This window comes from Aptenodytes forsteri, unplaced genomic scaffold, assembly GCF_000699145.1.
Source record: "Aptenodytes forsteri isolate BGI_AS27 unplaced genomic scaffold, ASM69914v1 Scaffold137, whole genome shotgun sequence".
Classification (NCBI taxonomy): Eukaryota; Metazoa; Chordata; class Aves; order Sphenisciformes; family Spheniscidae; genus Aptenodytes; species Aptenodytes forsteri.
This window is the reverse complement of record NW_008796221.1, coordinates 6,410,119-6,433,573: the sequence shown is the minus strand read 5'-3', so window position 1 is coordinate 6,433,573 and position 23,455 is coordinate 6,410,119. Positions and strand designations below refer to the sequence as shown.

The following is a 23,455-nucleotide window of genomic DNA, read 5'->3' as shown; positions in this document are numbered from 1 at the left end:
GCCGGGCAGCTTTCCAGCCACTCTTCCCCAAGCCTGTAGCGCTGCATGGGGTTGTTGTGGCCGAAGTGCAGGACCCGGCACTTGTCCTTGTTGAACCTCATACAGTTGGCCTGGGCCCATCGATCCAGCCTGTCCAGGTCCCTCTGCAGAGCCTTCCTACCCTCGAGCAGATCAACACTCCCGCCCAGCTTGGTGTCATCTGCAAATTTACTGAGGGTGCACTCAATCCCCTCATCCAGATCATCGATAAAGATATTAAACAAGACCAGCCCCAGTACTGAGCCCTGGGGAACACTTGGGTGTTGTGTAAAAGCTTGGGTGGACCTGAGAACAGAATTTATATGAGAAAATTTAATATGCAACAAATTTAAATGAAAAGTATTTAGATTAAAAAGATCTAGACAGTAAAAGCAGGCAGTCAACAACACGTGTTTTCAGAAGGTGTGTGCCTCCTGAGTGGGCTGTGGGTTGAAACACATCTTGGAACCAGAATCAAAGGCTGAAGCTGAAATGGACAAAAGAAGGAATAAATAGGGAGGCTAAATTTATTTCACCTGTTATATTTTTTTTGTGCATTTTACTTTTTTTGTACCGTTGCATTGTCTTTCTTGTGTCTGTTTCTGTGCAGTTCTTTAAGCATTTTTTTCTTTCATACTTTTGGCAAATCATAATCCAAGTATTTAGACTACTTAAGACCTTGTAGATGCTGCCAGTATCTTCTGCCCTAACAGAATCACAGAATGGTTGAGGTTGGAAGGGACCTCTGAACTCCACTATCTCATGGTCACTGCAGCCAAGGCTGCCTTTGACCTTCACATCCCCAACAAGTCCCTCCTCGTTGGTGAGTATGATGTCCAGCAGACCACCTCTCCTCTTTGGCTCCACTATCACTTGAGTGAGAAAGTTGTTGATGCACTCCAGGAACCTCTGCTGTGTTGTCCCTCCAGCAGATATGGCGGTGGTTGAAATACCCCATGAGGACCAGGGCCTGCAAATGTGAGGCTGCTCCTATCTTTCTGTAGAGGGTCTCATCTACTTGTTCTTCTTGGTCAGGCAGCCTATAGCAGACACCAACTAAAATGTCACCCTTACCTGTCTTCTCTTTAATCCTCACCCATAAGCTCTCAGTTGGCTCCTCATCCACCCCCAGGCAGAGCTCCGTGCATTCCAGCTGTTCTCTCACATAAAGGGCAACTCTACCTCCTAGTCTTCCCAGCCTGTCCTTCCGAAGGAGCCTGTAAAGAGCCCTGCTTCCCTGACTAGAAAATTCGTTGTTGTCAGTCCAGTCAGGTTTTGCACACTGCTCACTAGATCAGTTCACAGACCTTCAGGATGTTCTGACATCATTACTTTGGTGGAAGAATGACATATAAATGACTAATATATTATTTGTCCTATGTCTGCTCCAAAAAAGTAGTGACAATCAGACCTTGCTGGGCTGAGAAGCCCACCTACACCATCATCAAGAACCAGCGGTCCTGAGAAAAGCCTCTTTTTGACAAATTTTGTGGGAATCACAACACTCTTAAGATTTCTGATTCATTTCCAATGTTAATTCAAGGTGAATCAACCCAAATTATTAGAGATAGCATATAAAGAATTTTTATTTAAAAAAGAGGGAGGACATCTGTGGGGAGATGTATGAGAATGGAAGTGGGGATCTGGAAAAAGACTCTTTTAACAGTGACTGGTTGGAAACTGCAGAGAGAAAAGAGGGTGCAGGGAGGAGCAATAGAAGAGGAAAAGTAACTCGCCTGTAGAGAAACTGGAATTCCTGGAGACAAGCTGTCCACATTCTTACATTCCATAACCATTCATGTTACCAATTATCCTTAGGATCATAGGATCATAGAATCATAGACTGGTTTGGGTTGGAAGAGACCTTTAAAGATCATCTAGTCCAACCCCCTTGCCATGGACAGGGACATCTTTCACTAGATCAGGTTGCTCAGAGCCCTCCTTCTTTATTTCTGCTGAAGACTGCAATTCCATTGTAGTTTTTAATACAATTATTAGCATATAGGTAATTATCCCTTCTTCTGAAGAGAAAAGGGAAACTGAAGAATCCAGTAGATCCATATACTTTGGAAACAGAACCTTGAATACAAGGGCTTTTCATCCTTTTCATATTTCTAGCTCATTTTTAACATTCCATCCTTGTGTATATGTGAAGTGTTCAGTATTCGGCTGAAGGTTAACCTAGTAAAAGATACTCTTATTCCAGAATAATACCTATGCATAGCGAGAACTATAGAAAAGCAAAGCACAGCCTACCTTAATCCCAGATTTCTTTCAAGTGGAAATAAATTCTGATGGGAAAAAGAAATGGGGTTGAAATGAGAAAATCTAGACTTTTTTAAAACACTAAATTAGACAAGTCGCATGTTTCATATTGACAAAAAAAGGCAATTTTGACAGACCAGCATATATAACACTACAGTTTGAGGCTCTGAGGACCACTACTGTGTGGGCCGGGATTTTTTGATATATCAGACATAAGAAGCTTACATATTCTTGAGCTATTTAAACTATAGCTCCGGGAAGATTTAATTGTAAGAAAAATATACCTGGAGCTACTGGTCAAAGATAACATCAAGACCTGTAATGATAGTAAAAGGAACTAATAAGAGAATCTGTAACAATAGTAATAGTGGGAAGAAAGAGTGAAAAAAGAAGAGGAACCTTGAAGGAAAAAAGGGAAAAAAAAAATTGTGTTTTTAATTTAAAACTATTACCTTACCCATCTTTTAATTCTTTAGTAGGTATTTTTAGGGAACATTTTTCTTTGCAGCATTTTTATATGATAGTGATGGGGTGTTAATGTACTATAATTTGCTTCTGTACTGGAACATATGGCAACACTGTCTGGTTTTGGTATTTTGATAACTTTCATCTTGCATCAACTGCATACAAATGGGGTTACAATGTATTTTCTTTGGCAAATATGAAAAATAATCTGTAGATGTTGTCAGTCTACTGTATGCTTTGGAATGGACAACAGAAAGGAGACTATCCTAATTGAAAATTACACTTTGTTGTTTTCAAAGTCTGCTTATGCACATTTGTTTCATTTCTATTGTTCATTTTATTAGGTTATCTCTCTTTGAAAGGGAACATGAAATGCTAAAAGTAGAACCTTCAGCAGAGATTTCCATTTTTGGCCTCTAGATAACTCAAAGTTTATCATAAATATCCATTAAGATTTAAAAAAAAAAAAAAGTGATACAGAGGTAAAAACTGATCTAGAGAAAATATTAAGGGCCTTTGTGTGCTGTGCTTAATAGATCAAGGTCTTATTCTGGGGGAGAAGGGAGAAGCTTATACATTTTATTCTGCTCTTTTTTCTTTTTTCCATTTTTGGCCTCTAGATAACTCAAAGTTTATCATAAATATCCATTAAGATTTAAAAAAAAAAAAAAGTGATACAGAGGTAAAAACTGATCTAGAGAAAATATTAAGGGCCTTTGTGTGCTGTGCTTAATAGATCAAGGTCTTATTCTGGGGGAGAAGGGAGAAGCTTATACATTTTATTCTGCTCTTTTTTCTTTCTTCCAAACGTTTTCTTCTAATTAATGTGATTTGCATTAGATGTGAGTCTAAATCAAAGACTGCAGACATACACTTTTAGATAGATTAAAAATTGAATTTCGTATTCACATTTGGCATCTCAGGACTATTCATATTGCAGTAATTGAATGAATTTTCCCTTTCTTTAATCCAATATTTTATTCTCACAAGATCAAGTGCTGATGTCCTTGATTTTGTTTTTTATTATATTTTTTCCTTTTGTTTTCACAGTCTTTAATTGTCCTTAATAACATAAATGTTTACCAATTTATCAAAAATTAAACAGATAAGTGGGCAAGCCTACTTATGAGGCAAGAGCAATAGTTTCTCTTAAGGATTTATCTCCTCCTGACCATTAGATTAGCTAGAATAAGACAGAAAAACCCCTCTGTCAAGAGTTCTTGTTTTCTAAGATACGACAGTGGTTAATGGGCAATTGCCATGGGTTAAACCCTGCTGCTTCCCCCGAGGTAGCGAACTGGTGCGGGTTCTTTGGGAGAGAAACAAACTGTGCTGCAGGGCAGAGGCTGTCCTGTTGCCTGTGCAGAGCTGAATCCCACCAGGGCTGGGCAGCACGCGGGTGCGAAGACCACACAGGGCCAGAAAGTTATTGCAAGTGAGAGATGCAAATTCCTGTGTCCATGCGCAGAAGTGTTTCTACTGTGGCGACTTCCACGTGATGTGTGTCTGTATTTCCTCGGTCCTTCTGCCGTGCTGAATATTCCTTCTCTTTCATTTCTGGAGAATTACCCAGATTATCTCAGGTTTGCATAGCAACATGAAAGAAAGGCTTTGGCTTATTAGTGTAACCTTGACTTGCAGAAAACCTAACAATATCTGTACCAAAGTCATATGCTCTGCATCACAATTTGAGCCCTTCATTGAGAGCTTCTCCTCATGAGGGACAAGTGTGATTCCACAGAATAGCACAGTCATTAATATCAGCACAGAAAAATTTCCAGTCTTTTAAAGATTTTTTTAATGTTTTCTGTTGGAATGAAAATAAATAATCCTTTTGTTATTAACGGTTAAAAGGAAGATCCCTAAAGGAGATGGCAAAACCTTCATAAGAATAATAGTTAAAGAGAACAAAGCGGAAACATGAGCAGGGCTGAATATAAGTCCCATCATTCAAGGATAGTTGGAGCTGTGAAATGGTGTTAATTGTTGTCTGGTTGCAGTGATTTACTTTTGCTACAGCAAAGAAGGTTGCGTTGCCTGTCATTTTTAGGTCAAAACAGCCTCCAGACTCCAGATTTTGTTGTATGAACAGACAGGATTGAGAATTGATTAAGGATTTTTCAAGATTACTGGGACTTTGATACTAATACAATATTCTTCATTACTTTCAATTATTCAATTATTTGAATAACTCATTATTTCAATATGTTTTTCTGCACTAACTGTGGATGAGGATGCTGGTGATTGATTGCTATGAATAGCTGGTGTCTCGGTTCACTTTATTAAATTATTTCAGAACCTTGGTAACATCTGAATGGCAGAAGTCTGACTGCAAATCAAACAGTGGGCAGAGTTTAGCTCAAAGATACTGTCTGACACCAATTGCTTTTAACAGCCCTGTTCTGAAGGGACATGAGAATGACCTTGATACTTGTAGGATTGCAGTTGCTCATGAGGTCCCCATTTTTTTGAGGGAAGCAGATATTGTCATACTTATCATAGAGCGTAGGATACTGGAAATTTGAGCAAATAATGATTAAGTGTTGTGAACTTCAGACTCTTTAGGACAATGTAAAATTGTCAGACCTGACACAGCCCATACTTATCCTGTTTACAGTTGTGGTCCTAAAACAACTGAGTGGCATTAATTACCTTTATTAAAGGAAGACAAGGAAATGCAAATATTCTTGGGAGAACCTTAGGCTGACATCTAAATGAGTTTTAATTTTACAAAATCCTTGTCATGCTAACCAGTCACTGGTGAGTTACATGTTCATATCACAGGGGGGTTTGTGTTTTAAAGGAGCAGCCAGCTCATGATGTTAAAATCATATTATAGAATCCCCATTCTCTTTTAGACTTGGTACAGATATCAAGAATCAGCTTCTGCAAACTCAGAAGTTATAAACACAAACGTTGTCCCTTCTTTAGGCTGTATGGTACAAATTGCATGAGCATTTGTTCCTATTTTAACTTGCAGGAGATACCATTGTCTTCCATCACTTTTAGGAAACCAAAAGGTATCCTGTTAATGTTACTGACTCAAACAATTTCAAAAAAAGGGGGAAAGGAAGCTAAAAATAAAATTTAAAAAAAAGAGAAAAATGGAGGAAATAGAACTGGCAAAAGAGAAGAGACTGACAAATAAAGGACGAGAGAAATAAGATATGGAGGGAAATGGGCAATTTCAGAGCCAGTCCAAGCAAGATTTCCCCAGCCATTGTGCCAATCGTAGTAGCGTATCTTCCTCCCCTCACTGTCACACTGATGCTTTCTCTCACTCGTTTCCACCCGTCTTTTGTACTCTCCTTGTCCCTTTGCCCTTTCTCATCATCTACTCATTTTAAAATGGTAGAAGGAAAAAAAGGGATTAGAGAGAAAAAAGAGATAGTTGCAAAGCAACACCATCTTCACTCCTTCCACTTAAATTCCTTTACTGTTAAACAGCATGGATTTTCCTGCAGCACCAGCTGCATTGTGTAATTAGGACTGCAACTGCAAAGTGGAAAACTAATACATTTTTATCATTTCACTGTGTACTAAAAGGCTGGCAGAGGCTGCCTCTGCCGCAGGTGTTGCAAATGCTCAGAGCCAACCACTTTACAGATATGGCAGTTGCACAACTGACTTCGTCAGTGGAGCAGAGGAAAATATGCACCTAAAATGCATGTAGCGTTCAATTCTCCACATTTGTAAGACTTTTTATAAAAGACTGGAGGCTTATTTTTTCCCATGACACAAAAATAATCTTCTTCTGTGAGAACAGACCAGTGAACCAGATGTGAACCAAGCCTGTGAAATGCAAGCACCTAATTACATATCAAAGAAGAAAATCGACACTAGTTTAAATCCACAAATCCTGACTGCAGCTCAGCACAAAAGGCAAACTTAGGAATTGAGCACACATATTCTGTAGGCATATGACATTTTCCTTAAAATATTGAAGCTCACCAAGGAAAAACATAACTAGCGATTGATTAGTGCACACAGTGAATATATCATAAATTTCAAACAAACATAATTTAGCCTGTTCTGCTGCATCTGAAAGTTATGGATGATAATCCCAACATTACATTTTACAGCACTACATAGCAAGCATTACAGTTACAATGTCAGGAGTGCCTATCGAGAGAGACGTAAAATCAAGTCCCTTCCAGCTCTGCTTGACTTTAAGATAATAATTATAGTCTCTACACCTGTCCAGTAAAGAAGTCCCAATAAAATTCTCATTCTCTGAGGTCTGCCTGCAGATGGCCAGTAGAGTTTATTAAGTTTTATGAAGACTGCAAATGAATGAAAAGAAATATAACCAGCCACTAAAAGTTGTTCTGTGCTTATTTGCTCTTCCCTGGCTATATTACAACTATGCATAGTTACAGTCTATGGCAACAATGGCAACAAAATCAATCTTAAAAAAAATGTTGCCACAACCTAATTTCTCCATTTCTCCTGCTTGCAATTTCTGCAGTTTATTTGTCTGATATCCTCAGACTCCTTCCTACTGATTTAGGGACAGCTTTGGTTGAACACTAGTTTTTATATTTTCTTTTAGGCCCTCATACATGTATTTTTTGAAGTAACTGAGGCTCTAGTCAGTAAGGTCATGCTGCTGCCCTTCTTACTGAGTCTTCTGAACAGAGTGTGCTGATGTTGAGGTGACCCATCCTAAGCACTCAGTCTGAATTGTTCTCATGGGCCAGAAGGAGAAAACCTCAAAAAATTTCAATCAAGTATCACTAGGTCAGTCTGTAAAAGTCATGCCTTTGTATGCCTATATCTGGTTACTTCTAAGCTGGCTTATAGAGGAATTAGAAAGGTATAAAATAGACTCAGGCAAAGCTCAGCTGAAATGAGATACTGAAGTGAGAGATCTGTTCAATCTTCATGTTTGGTGTTCCCGTAGGGTCCCTGTAGGGTCTATTCTGTAGTAACTTTGTGGTAAACAATACATCTTTTAGGATAAGTTGTAGGGAAAGCTGCTTGGAGGGTCTCTCTTTTTTTAAGAACTTGTAGTGACCTTGATATTTAAGGTGCTGAAGAGACTGGAGAAAAGTAAAGAGCAGAAATTAAAAGATTAATAGAAAAAGAGGAGTTGAAATTGAAGATTTATTATGCCACTGAGTTGGTACAGCTTCAATTTGGAGACCTACCTTCAACCATTAAGTACAAACGCAATTAAAAGTAATTAATTTAATTTAAATAATTAATATAATACCTGTGCAGGAATCAAAACTGTACCAGATGGTACAAAGCAAGGGCATACACTGAGGAAAAGGTTGCTTTCTGTTGGAATAACTCAAGTAGATCAGTTGCTGATTCCAAAATTTTGTATAGCAGCGTCGTGAAAGTCAGATACCTCATTTCTCTGGGTTGATGCTTATGATAAAGGCAGCCGTATGACTGAGTAACCTGAAAGTCCCCTGACTTATGCAAATAGGCTATTACTGCACATGAATTAAAAAAGTGATGAGGCACTCTCTTCTTCCATTAACTGTTGTAGATATGCTTTTTCTGAGGTAGCCACAGCAGTGTTTTGGTTGTCTTTGTAAACTTACTCCCCTCAGAAGGTCTAGGAATGGGAAAGACTCCAGCTTAGATACAGCAGCAGGGGTGCTCCTGCCCAGCAGAATTCAGGATGGCTGCGTCACCAGTGGGGGCTGGAAGGAAGGAGTCTCAAGAAGGAGGCAGGGGGAGGAACAAATTCTTTTGGTAAAAAGCTACTAGGTTGTCCTGCCAAAACCAGGACACAGGTTTAGGGAGAATTAGGAATAGACTGCAGCTTGTCTTTGAAGGAGATTTGGGGTTTCTTGGGAGAAGTAAGAGGCTCTTTTCTTTGGGAAGAGCACCTGAAGGGTTTGGGAGATGCTTAACAATAAACAAGACACATGAAGAACCACAGCCTGCTCTTTGTTTTTCTCCATCCCTTTGTCCCACCTCCATCCTATCCCTCTAACACAGTACCCTCTTAGTCCCCTCTCTAGTGTTTGGGTTACTCCTCTGTTCACCCTCAGGAAGGTGTTATACTGAGAAGAAAGAGACAAGGGATAAAAGGAGTGGAAAATATGTGTGCTGCCACTTTTCATGACATTGCAGAACATAAAAATAAAAAATAATGACTGTGAATATGAAAGTACTACTTTACCTTCCTTTTTTTTCCTTCTTCCTATAACATGTTAGTTACATGCCAACATTACTAAACATTAAAACATGAAGAAAACATGGGTAGATCATAACTGTCTTATTATTATCCCATACAGTTAAAACTCCTGAAGGAAAAGTGACTTAGAAACCTGATTATCTTGTCATTGTCACGAATCAGTGTATTAACTGGACACTACATTTGCGAAGTGCCCTTACAAATGCAAACAAAATGTGTCTGGTAGATTAACAAAGGACAACACATACATTTCTCATGCACAGTTCCTTTCTGATGCTGTCACAGAACCATACTGAGAGAGAGTTCTGGCAGATGGCATTACAATTCAAATAAAGAAAAATAAGCTTCTGAATTCATACATATTTCCTTGTCATTCAAATGCCAAGGATTTTTTAACATAATGTTTAAAGTATGGAGTGACTCAATTTGAGTGTCCTCATAAATATAACTAATGCATAATGATGAATAAGTTATGACAAGAAGTTTCAGAAAGCAGTTGCATGCAACTAAAGCAGATTTTTATCTATTGTGCAACAAAGCAAAAAGTAATAAAAGATGGGACTTTTAAAGTTCTCACCCTAGACAAGTCAATGAAGCCACTGAGGAGACAAAACCAGATTCTACTCTAATTCCACTAGTATAAATCAAGAATTGCTGCCTCAGCAGCTGCAGTGTTAATCTGAATTTTCCACCGTGCAATGTAATCTCCCTCATCAATTGTATTGATTTATCTATTTCATTAAAAACTATTTAAACAACTAATGTATCTGCATTACATATATCCAGCTACTGTTCAGAACTGTGAAAACATATTATTAAAAAGCATGGTAGTCATAGAAACAGGTCATGTAGGAAGTACCTCGAGGAGGATTCTTCTATCTGATTGCATACAACTTCATTGGCCACTTGGAAATAAAATATAGAAATGTAAGATGTCTTGTATTTGATCAGAGCACTAGTTTATTTAATCTGCCCTGAGATTTCTTTCCAAGGCCAGTATCTGATGCTTCTGAGGCAGTTGCAGCTCATCACAAATAAGTAAAGTACCTATGCAATTTTACAGTCTGGGCAGGATAGGTTTTTATTTGTGGACCACCCACAGATAATCAGTTCATTGTAAGCATACAAAGTAGTTCTTGGCTGGTTTTTTTTCATTATCATTATAGATGCTACATTTTCCCATCTCTTTATAATATGTCTATCCATTTGCCTCACTGGCCTGTCACATAAAATCAAGTAATTGCCATTTGGTGTAATAACAAGGCAGAAAAACAAAAAAACAGAAAGCATTATGCTGTGTGCTTTATTTTGAAACATTGACTTGAGACTTTCAAGGCCCAGTGAGACAAATGAAGTCATGAAACAAATGTTTTCTAACGTTGATTGAAATTTTAATTAAACTTTAGTGTTGTTATTTTAAAAATCAGTTAGAAACAAGGCAAAATAACCTGTTTGACCAGGAAAGATGGTTAGGGGAGATGAAGAAAAGGGGTTGCTCTCTCTGCAGAGGAACAGCGTGGATGTATGGAGCTATCCTGTGGGATGGACGGCTGGCTGGTGGAGAGTCTGTGGGTCAAGATCAGAGGAGAAGCTGGTAGGGGAGACTTGGTGGTGGGTTGTTGTTACAGACCCCCTGATCAGGGTAAGGAAGTGGATGGAGCCTTCTTTAAACAACTCAAGAAAGTCTCTATTCACAGATTCCGGTTTTCATGGGGGACTTTAACCTCCCTGACATCTTCTAGATGGGCAGCAAGGCAGGAGACAAGCAGGCAACAAGATTTCTGGTGGGTTTTGGGGATAACGGCTCGATATAAGTACCAGATGGGCCCACCATGAAGGGTGATGCACAGCTGGACCTGCTATGAACTAACAGCAAGAACTAGTGGGAGATGTGATAATCGATGGCAGCTTTGGCTGGGCAGAAAGAAAATCTTGCAACAGTACAGGTTGGCAACTGACTCGTTAGACCACATCTGTAATACTGCATCCAGTTTTGGGACCCCCAGTACAAGATAAACTGGATTGATACACAGAACCGAGTTCAGCAGAGGGCCACCAAGATGGTCAGGGGCAGGAGCACTTGCACTGTGAGGAGAGGCTGAGGGTAATCCTGTTTCCCCTTTAGTAAAGTTTGGCACTGAAAATAACATTAAAATGTGTCATTTGGGTTTGTTACAGAATAATAGGCTTTTTTTCTTTGTTGTACCAGAGGTTAAGAGGTGAAGGCTAGCTAAAGTATGTTGAAGCCTATATATAAATTTGAGATACTAGTAACAGAATACCTAGCTGCCTCCCATGAGGTCTAGCCTGCACTATTAGTAGCTACAGGCTTTTATGGGGCTTTTTAGGTCAGTAGCCAAACTGCAGGGTTTAGGTTATATAATAACAGTAAAGTCAATAACTCCATAAATTCACAGAGTATGTTGTTAAACATTTAACAGCAAAGGAAATAATATAAATAAATGAAGAGACTGAAAAGCAAATAGAAGAAAAGCCTAACTTCATGAGATCAGGCAGTTATTAGGTAGAAAACACTAGTTTGTAACAAGGCTGAATTGATACAGTCAGTAATGAGGTACAAGCACTGAAAGATTTGAACATCCAAAAGATCAAAAGGAATGGTTCTTTTCAGCCTGTTTTTTTCAAAGTCAAAAGAATATAGCATTAAAAAAAAGCTGTGTTAATAAAATCAGTTTCAAAGGCAGAATCTTCCACATCGGAGCTGTATGTAAAGTGCAGCAATCTGCTGAACTTCAGGAATACAAATTGATAATGCGGCACACAGTTGATGTACTTGGGGCTCCTTTTCTGCTGGTAAAATGAGTGTGCCTGCGACAGTCGTGGATGTCTGAACTTCGAACCAGCCGGCAAAGCCACCGCAGCTCCTCATCACGCGTAGGAGTAACCGCTGAGGCACGGGCTGAGCTTCTCCGGCAGGTTCGCGTTCTGCACTGAGATTCATCCTGAAGTGACTTCACTCCTAGCAGTGCCCACGTTAGCTAGTTTAAAGCTAGGAGCTGTGGGGACAAGGGTTTCAGTGACTGTTTAGATGTACCCTTTGTTATATTAAAAAAGAGATAATGTGTAATTAACACAGAATTTAGAAAATTATTCCAAACTATTCTTGGAAGGTAAGGAACATAACTCTTCAATTATTCCATGGAAAGCTGATGTGTTTATATCCAGTCTCCTGTGCAAGAACTTGTGGCTAAAAAATGAGATTTTTCAGTGTTTCCTAGTGGTCTCTATTTCCCCAGCAAAACACAAGTCACTTTGGTGAAATTGTGAGACCAACAAGGAGCTGGTTGAAGCCTCTCTCTCCCCAAACATTCTGTAATATAAACCAAGTACCCAGCACAAATACCACAGGAGTAAGGACAGAGAACAAGACAAGAGGATAATATGATTTGATAAAAAAAAAAATAAAGTTTTAATAATAAATGTTTTTCAGTGAGTATTTCTGCTTTCCTTAAATCTATTATTTCTAAATACACAGAAAACAGGATTTTGAAGTTTGTTTGGAATCTTTTAACAGAAACTCTAAGCTTTCTTTCAAAAAGGTCCATGGAGAGTACTCAGACCAGCTTCAGCGATTGCCCAGTAAACTATGGAGAATTGAGTTCTTTATTAAGGAAACCATCTCAGGCACTGCCTACAACAACCTAACTAAATTCTCAACCTATAAGGTATTTTTTCCCCTAATTTCTTTTTAATTGCATTTTTTCATTTTTATTTTAATTAATAGCTAACAAGCCCTTTATGAACTCTTTTTCATAGTTAAAACTCAGTAATTCAGTTGGTACTTTTTCACTATATTAATGCAAATCTTGATTAGACGTTACACAGTTCTGCATGTCAGAGGGGTCAAGTACACCTAATGTGAAAAGTATCCCTACTGATGGCAATATTTCACTTGGTAACAATCCTGGGAGAAAATATTATTGAATTGATAGTAATATTTAGTAATCTACATTCTGCACAGTTACGGATGTTGCATGTCACAATAAGCTGCACAGAAGGAAGAAGATGCATTTATCAGATGTGAATGTTACTTAGACATTTGTTTCCATTGTGCAAGAAGAAATTATGCATAATGTCATTTTATTCATGAGAATAAATTGCACATGAATGGTTTGTGATTACAAACAACATAAACAGTCATAACTTTGTGAAATTTGCTGCTATGAGAATGGCAGTTGGAGAACACAAGTTTAATTGAAATTGAGCTTACATGGGTCTTTTCCAACATAAATGATTCTATGATTCTATGATTCTGGCTTGGCCTGGAGTTGGTACATTCCCTAAGTTTTCCAGGTCTTCCATGATAGGAAGAGTGAATTTGGTTTTGCTATGGAGGTGGGGTTGTCCATCCTGCCTTTGTTGTTATTTTCACTGAGACAGTGAACAATTCAACTTCTGATTTTTTTATCAAATTTATGTTCTCCTGCAGCTTTTGATTTGTACACTAGCATAGAGAAGTCCATGTTAGTAATTGCATTTTCCAGCTTAGGCCATGACATTTGAAACATGGCTAAGTGGAGGAACCTGTTGAGGCAGTATAAGGGATTTTACCATAGCATATACCTGCTGATTTTTTTGTTGTTTTTTGGAGCTCCCAGATGTTCTGCAGATAGGTGACCTAGCAGAAGGTTTGTGGATAGTAGGTTAAATACTGACTTTCAGTGAGTAATGTTATCCTCTCTTTTCTTATGGCAACCTGTAACAGAAGGTTTCAGGAGCAGCAACACAACTACTATATGTTTCATGTATCGGCTGGGCAATGTGGACACGCGCTAACGAGAGCATTCAAACCAGACACCTCCAGCCCTCTGCTCCCGAGGGAGCAGCACAGCACGCCATGAGCAGCATCCACTGCTTGGTAATCTGTGCGCTGTGCCTTAGGGTATTGCAGGCAACATTTTCTGTGTAAGCTATGCAGTGAGGACCACTGGTTTAGACTTGCAGATAAATATTTGCAAAGACTGTATCTCTTAAAGAAACTGGAACTGTGTGCAACTGCATTGCACTGTGGAGCTGCACGGCATTTTGTAACTTTTAACCCAGCTCATTTGATACCCTCTGTAGTAGGTAACTAACTTGAAAAGGCAAAACTGAATTTGAAACAGGGAGAAAGAAAAGAGAAGAGAGAAAGCAAGAGATAAAACAAACACAGGCTATTGAGTGGAAAGATACAATATTTTTCTGAAAAGTCTCATACATAGGTTAGAAAAGGATTCCTGACCTGTGTCTGGGTGTTAACAAGGCAGGTGAACCAAACTCACACTGATTTCCACAGCTTCCACATCCTTATTGACAGCATTTTCAATAGCAGCAGGCATTATATTTTCTTTTTCCCTCTCATACTATAGTCTTTTGTACTATACAAATATTTTGATTTTAGCCAATTCAAGAAATATGCTCTCGTCTTTCTTTCCAGCCTGTCAGTAGGGTAGTGACACAATGCTGGCTGTTGTTCTGAAACCTTGAGAGGTTTTTATGACTCTCTTTAACACAGTTAATACTCCATAAACTTCAGAAAAATTAATCTTTGGGTTTGGTAAAATGCTTTTTCATCTGGCACATCAAGATCCAGAATGTATTCCTTCCTCCATCCCCAGAGAAGGTTAAGTGGCACCATCAAAAAATCATTCTGAAACACAACAGCTTTCAGAAGGCAGAATAAGAGCATCTGGACCATTAGCATAAGCAGGCTATGATGAGAAGGCACTACCACTGATTATTAAAGTGACCTGCTTGAATTTACATTAGTCTTTCCTTTCTTTTTTTGCTTATTTCTTTCCTTCTTTCTTTCCTTCTTTCTTTCTTTCTTTGAAAATACAAAGGCCTTTGTTACCATTGGGCATTTCACTTTTAGAAATGCAGCTCCTTCTGCATTTAAAAACCTACCTAGATGCTTACTGAGCAAAGTGTCTGAGTATCAGCTGTGCCTTTCTGATCTTTTTTTTTTTTGATGACTGCTGCAGTGTTAGCTATATGCTGCTTCTCTGGTTAGGAATAAAGCATGAAATGTGAAAACTGGAGCATATATATGTACTCTACAGATTATCCAGCACCTTTCCTATCACTGGATGATGGGAGGAGATCTGTGGGAATGCAATGCCGGATATTGAAGACTGAAAATAAAGGATAGATAGTTTTTTTCCTTCTATACAGAGAAATCCTCCTGGAGTCAATAGAATTGAAAGACATGAATGATAGAAGTGTTGAGCTCATGAAAATGAAGACTTCATATATAGCATGGTAACCATGAAACCGTTGGTTGCACAAATTATACATGAACTAGCAGGCTAGTGCTACCAAATGAATATCAGAGAATACTATAATTTATAGCTCCCTTCCCAATTCAAATCACGGTGGCCAATAGTAATCTCCTTTACAAGTGTTTTATAACAATTCTCTTTTATAAATGTTTACTGTTCACTCTCATCCTTAATGATCATCACTGGGCACAGTGAAATGAAAAAGAGAAACTGTAATGTCCTCACCCCTAATTTGGCAAATGCTTAGCTTCCTATTTTATGAAGCACTAAAGTATTTCTGTCCTGTAATCTTTCATTTCAATAGTGAAAAATGGAATAGATGCCACCATTTAATATAATGAAAAATAATCACGGTGCTCCTGAAAGGAAATGTAGCAGAAGATTCTTCTAACAGAATCTCTGTACACTCCACTAACCTTATCTGCCATACTTTGGAGGGGGGGAGCAGGGGGCTTGGGGTTTGTGCTCTAGCAATTCCATTTTACTGGTCAACACAGAATTTTAATTAAACGTAGCTTACAGGCTGCATCTCAAATGGAAAAATGAAATTAAAGCATAGCCTTACATGGAGTTTATATCCATTATGGCACATGAAGGTAATTTTTTATTTCCTTTCTTCTGAACCCATGACTTTTTTATGATGTTAGATAATCAGTGGTTCAATCCATGCATTTAAAAGTGGGTTCTCCATAATATGTCCAATTCATTAAATTTTTACAGACTTTTACACTAGAAAATGGGATTTGCCATTTGCCTTCTCAATAGTTGTGCTAGTTCATAAATACAGTTATGCATCATTACTTTAGGAAAAAATAGGCCAATAGGTTAATAGTAAATCCTCAAATTATTTCAGATTTTCATAAATATGTAAAATAAAATATGTCCTCTGCATCTATACACTTTAAAGTGTATATATTTACAGAAAGATACCTACTTTTAAATTTGAATTTGGGCAAAACATCTACTTTCTTTTTTTATTTTGTAGTTGGAAAAAACTCCGTCTACTAATACACTTTGGAAAAGGGACCTGTGCACACATTTATGTGTGTGTGTGCATGTTTATGTGTATTTTTAAGTCTGTACAGATTTTACTGGTACCTGCCTCACTTTTTTCTAAGGGAGTGTAATTTTTGATGGCCAGATATGAAAGCAACATGAAGTTAATTAGATTAAGGAAATCCTTGCAAGGTTACATGAGAATAAAATGTACCTACTGTATTTAAACTAACACTTTATATTTATTCTATGTCATAGGGTTATGTAAGAGTATTATTTTTCATAGCAAATTATTAAGAGGAGCCTTATTTATTGTGCATGCATTGGGAATGAAGTTTACTGTAGGGGCAGTACAGGATTTGTGCATCAGCTGCTTTCTTTTTGAATATTTATGTATTACAACCCACAGTCTTGTCTCAGGATATACAGGACTCTGTGGGAATCATTGTAAGGTCAATCTCCTACAGATTTTATCAAAGTTCTGGGCAGAGCAAGAGCAATACCAGGGCTTTCTAATGCTTGGTGACTTGACAATGAGCCAGTGGCATGCCCTTGCAACAAAGCAGGCCAACAGCCTCCTGGGCTGCATTTGACAGAGCATTGCCAGCAGATCAAGGGAGATGATCCTTCCCCTTTACTCAGCACTGGTGAGACACAGCTGGAGTTCTGGATCCAGTTCTGGGCTCACCAGTACAAGAGAGACATGGACATACGGGAGAGAGCCCAGTGAAGGGCCACTAAGATGGTTAAGGGACTAGAACATCTCCCTATAAAGGGAGGCTGAGAGAGCTGGGACTGTTTGGCCTGGAGAAGAGAAGGCTCGGGGATCTTATCAATCTAAGTAAATATCTGAAGAGAGGGTGCAAGGAAGACAGAACCAGGCTTTTTTCAGTGGTGCCCAGTGACAGGACAGGAGGTAAAGAGTACAAACTGAAATACAGGAAATTCTGCTTAAACATAAGAAAAAACTTCTTCACTCTGTGGGTGATCAAACACTGGAGGGAGTTGCCCAGAGAGGTGGTGGAGTCTCCATCCTTGGAGATATTCAAAAGCCGACTGGAGATGGTACTGAGCAACCTGGTCTAGATGACCTCTGCTTTGACCAGAGGGGTTGGGCTAGACAATCTGTGTTTGGCCTGGAGAAGAGAAGGCTCGGGGATCTTATCAATCTAAGTAAATATCTGAAGAGAGGGTGCAAGGAAGACAGAACCAGGCTTTTTTCAGTGGTGCCCAGTGACAGGACAGGAGGTAAAGAGTACAAACTGAAATAAGGAAATTCTTGCCCAGTGACAGGACAGGAGGTAAAGAGTACAAACTGAAATCCAGGAAATTCTGCTTAAACATAAGAAAAAACTTCTTCACTCTGTGGGTGATCAAACACTTGAAGGAGTTGCCCAGAGAGGTTGTGGAGTCTCCATCCTTGGAGATATTCAAAAGCCGACTGGAGATGGTACTGAGCAACCTGGTCTAGATGACCTCTGCTTTGACCAGAGGGGTTGGGCTAGACAATCTGCAGAGGTCTCTTCCAACCTCAACTGTTCTGTGATTCTGTGATTTGCTTAAATACCTTATGCTGCATTTATTCCTATGAAGTGACAATAACAAAATAGCCCTGACAAAAGCAGTTCAGAGTGCAGATGTGAAGACTTCAAAGCTAACAATATTGTAAAAATAATAGGAAAAATTGAGTATCAATCAACTAAGAAAGTCCTTGAGTTTTTCATTACAAAAAAAGTAATGTGGAGTTCCTCATCTGCCTGTCTCTGGCAGAAGGTTGTATCCTTCATTGCAGTACTGGAATAGGCTGAGCAGGAACATCCTCTGAGGGCAATGTGACATGAAGACTACAGCCGTCTAAGCAGGTTCACTCAAGAAAGGATCAGCTATTACAGAGGCATTTAAATGAGAAGTAACAAGCAGAGATGAAGCCATTTCTTAAAATTGTTTTTTAACTCTTTAATCTCTCTATTGCCAGTCAGGCTTTACTTCCCTATTTGCCTTTTAGAACACATCAATAATTGTCTATGCACATTGTCACTGAAAAAAAAAAGAAGCTCAAATCATCCAGGAGTACTTCTTTATGGCCAGTTTAATAACTGTGTTCAGTACGAGTTACATCAGTTCTGCTCTGTCTAGTTCAGTACTCATTGTGTCCGAAAAGTTACTTTAAAAGTGCAACTGAGATTAAAAAGGAAAAAAATCTGGATAAGAAATTCCAGAATCAAATTTCCTTATAGAATCTCAGTACCACTCCCCATATATTGTACCATAGTCTTTAACTGCACAGAAATCGATACCTGTGTGTGATGGGAATGCCCATCCTTTTGTGAGTCTCTTCCATCAAAGTCATCACATCTGGCACTGACGTTTTTACTCTGTTCGTGTCAGCTGAGATACTTGTCACATCCTTCTGGTGCCTTTTAAACACAGGATGAAGTTCTGTTGGGAGTATAATAATTTGTTAAGCATTCAGCGTGAATGATAATAAAATATGTATGGATGTACATGAATATATATATGACAGTTTGCTTGTACATGAACACAGACTGATTTTCGAGATCATTAAATTAATGTATTTAACATTTTAATTGTTAATACCGGAATGTTTTAGGGATCTCTATTTCTGCAAAATGTAATTAGTTTTATGGCCAGAGGATGCTATAATATCTTATTTTGGTTTGTACTTCCATGTACTACTATGTACTCCGATGTCCCTGTTATATAACTAAGCTTTGGAACAGGATGCCTTTGGTGGCTGTGGAACTGCCATCACAGTGAGACAAATAGTACAAACTTCTCAGGAACATTTAGGTATACTTACTGTACTCACGTGGCAAGAGGCAAACTCTTTTCATTCCTTCTAGACCAACTTTTCCTAGCAAAGAAAAAAGCCCAAAAAGCAAAGTACTTTTTTTGTGGGTACCTATTTGGGAAAACAGAATGCCCTCACTTCCTCCGGCGGTGATGTCATACAAGATGTGCTACAGTTGTTGGCTGGCACAGCTGTTGGAACAATAAAGTAGTTCAACTAAAATGTGTTGTTCTAGAGACTGAGATCTGTGTTTGCATGCCAATTTTCAAGTTACTACTACTTGTGGCTGCCATGGCATGTGTTCAAGATTTGGCATTTGCTTTGGTCACTGTATCTAGTTTCACTATCAAGTTATTTCCCTCAACACCCAGCAAAGATCCACAATTTCATTATTAGAAATCTTAGCGTTCCATACTGCATTTACTGAAAGAGATAACTCTTTGTTTTTCAGAGCTTCCATATGGCTGGGAGAAAATTGATGATCCCATTTATGGCACTTATTATGTTGAGTAAGTTCTCAAGTTCAATATTAAGTTGCTGTTAATATGTCATAACCTAATACTAGTATCCTCTGCAGTGCTTAGCCTGGCAAGGCATGGGTGCAATTACTTGACATGTTAAACTGAGGGTATACCAGGAATTCTGAGTCATCAATATAGCTAATGTGTCCAAATATATTCAATGTGTCTCAAATCAGTGACTCAGGCATTCAGTCATTCTCTTTCTCCAGGGTCCGATTTCATGGTATCATTCCAGCTAATGCTAGTACAAAGATCATACACACTAAAGAAATGTTTAGAAATGTTTTATTTTCTATGTAACATTTGGATATCCAGTGAGGTAGAGATCTTGTTAATCAATGAAGAGAGCAAAGCATAATCATTTTAGCTCAGTTAAGATCCTTTTCTGGGTAGTCCTTCCTTGCTGCAAATCAGATATTTACACTGTTTGTACCAGAAGGCAGGTTATTTATGCACTGCATATAAAATTTTAGGGATGTTGTGGTTTATTTTGTACTTAAAAGTGCAGCTGAAAATAAGAGAATATAAATTTCTATTTTCACAGCACAATCCTTGCTTTCATTTTTTTCAGATTTTATTTTAGTCATGAAACAAGAAAAAAAGATTCTTACTCCTCTGTTCAAAGGGCAACAGAAAGCTTTTGTTTGAAGTACTAGGTAGAACCTGTTCTGGCCAGTTCCTACATAAAACAAGTAAATCAGAGAGATTATTTTCTCTGCTTTTTAGCTTAACACAGTAAATGAGACTTATGCAAAGTGAATCTAGATTCAAAATTGTGATACCAGTTCAGAGTGGTCAGTTCTCACTCTGCTCTCTACACAAAGTACATAGCAGAGGAGGCAGAAAGCCATTCCCCATCACTGTGCAGACAGCGCTTGAAAGGTTGAGAAAGATCCATCCATTAGTTCCTTTTATTAAACAAGAGGCATCTTTAGATAAGATGGCCCCTGACCTAAAATCTCAATTTCAAATCCTGCTATTTAAGCAGTACATTTATTCTAGTTGTTTCATACAAAACAGAAAATTTTAGTTTGTGTGTCACATTACTCCCTTGGTCTTTCAAATCCATACCAACATGTTGACTGCAGGATCACTCTAGACAGGTATTAGGGCTGCAGCTTTTCCAGACCTCAGGATATGCTACTATTAACATGCACAGGGTAGAGCTTGGCAGAGAGCTCAGAAAAATATCTGATTTCTGAAGGGTTGAAAGATTAAGATTCCCTTTTCTTCACTGCTATAGCAGCAGCAGCTTGTGGATGCCCATGCACCTTCTCTAGCCCTCCTAGAAAGCAAACAAACAAATGAAAACACTGTTTGGCCACTGCCCTGCTGACTCCTTCTGTCCCATTCTCCAAATGCAGTAGCACCTGCTCTGCTTCTTTGTCCCTGGCTTGTTCTCTGCCCTCAGGTGAAAGAGCCAGCAGCCCCATCTGCTTTGCTGCTCAGCCCAAATCAGCTTAGTCAGTCCAGATTCAAGAAAAAGATGAGTAAATTTTTGAAGTCCCTATGTAATGCCATTGAATTACCCTCTCTCTTTATGCCTGAGTTCTTTTATGATGTCCCCAAGTAACTAAGGGCTGGAGTTCACATGTCTTTTTGTACTTAACCCCCTCTGAAGATTTCTGCACGTGCAGAAATGCATTATGCAGCTGCTGGGTGTAAGAGTCTTCTGCCCCAGTGGGTTTTAGCGTATTTTGGTGAGTAACAGGTGTTATGCAATTTCTGTGCATTAATCTCTTACTGAGACCCCGCTTTTTTGTTAGCACAGCCCAAGGCATTCTGGCACTGGTGAGGCTCACCGGTGAGTCAGAAAAAGAACCAGTATTTATCTCCATTTCATGTCCATCCACAGGTAAACAGGCGCAAGGCACCAGGCCCAGATGTTATTACGCAATTACATACTTTAAAGCTGTTAGTGCCAAATTTATTAATCCTACCACAGATAAGATTTGTGGAAAGATATATCAAACCTACTGCAGGCTCAGAGGTTTTTAGAAGTGGAATGGATCTTCACAGGATGGCATTAAAACTGCAGCCGCACTAACTTCATAAGGAGTTTTATAGTCAGTAAAATGTAGCTGTACTTTAATTTGCTGTCTGAGCTCAATAAGTTTGAAACAAAGATTGCTCTCCATTTTTCATGCTAAAAAGTGGCAGTCACACCTTTTTTATTACAAGTATTCAACAGATGAGTTCATTTTTAACTAGATAAAATCAGATTACAATAAACTCTCTTAATTATGACATAAAAGTGGGTAAATCATGAAAAGTTAGGTTATGAACTTTCACACATTCAAGTCCAGTCCAACTTTACATGCAGGTCTTTAAAACTGTCGGTGAAAGAAGGGCTTGTACTCTGCTCGCTGAAATGTTTGTATCCCATGGGAAGTTTGTAAGTATGAGCAATGAGGCAGACAGACTCAGGTTCACCTTACATGGGCCAGCCATGCTCAGCTCCAATACTCTGAGACCAGAGGAAAAGCTAAAAAAGAAACAAAGAAAAACCTCAAAGGTCTTGCGAGCAAAGTTAATAAAGACTAATCACAATATATTTGTAAATTCTGTTAAAAAATAAGGTCCCCAGTATAACTTCCTCTCTTAATCATGCATGAATGTAGGTGTGAGACATTATTAAAATTTTCATTTGCCTTGTTATGCAGGTCCAGGCTTCATTTGTAAGGTGTAGACATTTGACATAAATGAGAAGTGTTTGCTGTACGTAGGTTAACTTCCATGTATTTTTCTCTTAATTTATAAACTCAGAACTAGCAGCACTTAGCTGTGCAGGGCTATGGAGAGAATGTGATTATTAAAGTGCGCTGGGTCTTTCAGCATTCTAATTGCCAAAAGATTATTTCCCCCTTTAAAAATGATTAACTACAACGCAGAGCTCAATTTCCAGACATGGTCTCCTTAATAGAACAGCTAAATTAGCCATACAGGTATTTATTCTGGAAAAATATACCTCCTTGACTTACAATTTCTGACAACACTCTGTTCCTACTCAAATAGGAAAACTTATTTCAGGTCTTTTTGTCATTATAAAGTATTAGTAACTGAAAAATGTGAATGTAAAGAGAAGTTAGGCGCTAACAAGTTATGCATCAGAATGTCCATCTTTTAAGCATCCTGATCCTCAGAATTACTTTGGTGGGTTATAGGCAACAATTCCAAAAGTTAGAATCACAAACTACCAAAAAAACCCATACATTAAAGTAGCTAAGAAAAGGAGATAGATAGGTTAAACTCCTGCTCTGATGCACATGCTTAGATGTCCTACCATTTTGGCAAGGCTCAGTATCTTGGCCGTCAACTAAAATCTGCATACTAGGCATTACTGCCCATAAATCTCCTAAGAATGTGTTTCAGTTGTCTTAAGCACATCTAATGTGAAACTCCATCATAAAAACAACTCAGCCTGGCCACATTCACTGATGACATGGCAGAATGGTGCTTATGTCTTATAGGCTGGCTGGTGGTGACAGTATCTACTCATAACACAAGAGACACTATTTCAACTTCACAGCTAAATGCAGCCCAAAACCAAATCCTACCTCTGAGGGGTTGTCCCCAGTTTACACATGGTAAGCTAACAGAGGACAGCAGCACTGACTACCCCTTCTTCTCTGCAGAGGGAAATTCAGGGTTCCTAGGACTAGAAAACAAACAAAAGGCAGGATGATTCTTCTGTACAGCCACAATGGCACTAGGAGAAATTAGATGGATTCTTGTCTTTGGATTAGGCTTTTATATTTAATATGCACTGGATAAAATAAAGGAAGAAAAGTGAAGATATAAATGCTCACTGAATTAGATGCTATGAGCAATGAGCAATATATTTTTGGATCACATCCAAAATCTATTTTAACCACAAAAGCACATATTTGTAACTATCTCTAAAACTTGCATTTGGCTTGTCTTATTAAGGCCTAGATTA

General features: G+C 38.5%; 1 protein-coding gene across 1 annotated transcript in view; it reads left to right on the top strand.

Annotated features, from left to right (window-relative positions):
• The window catches only part of MAGI2 (membrane associated guanylate kinase, WW and PDZ domain containing 2), a 553,326-nt gene that overhangs the window by 365,743 nt on the left and 164,128 nt on the right, over positions 1-23,455 (top strand). The window contains exon 7 of the mRNA XM_019474581.1: positions 19,446-19,503. Coding sequence (XP_019330126.1) covers positions 19,446-19,503 — 58 coding nt within the window. The remainder of the gene's footprint in view (positions 1-19,445; positions 19,504-23,455) is intronic.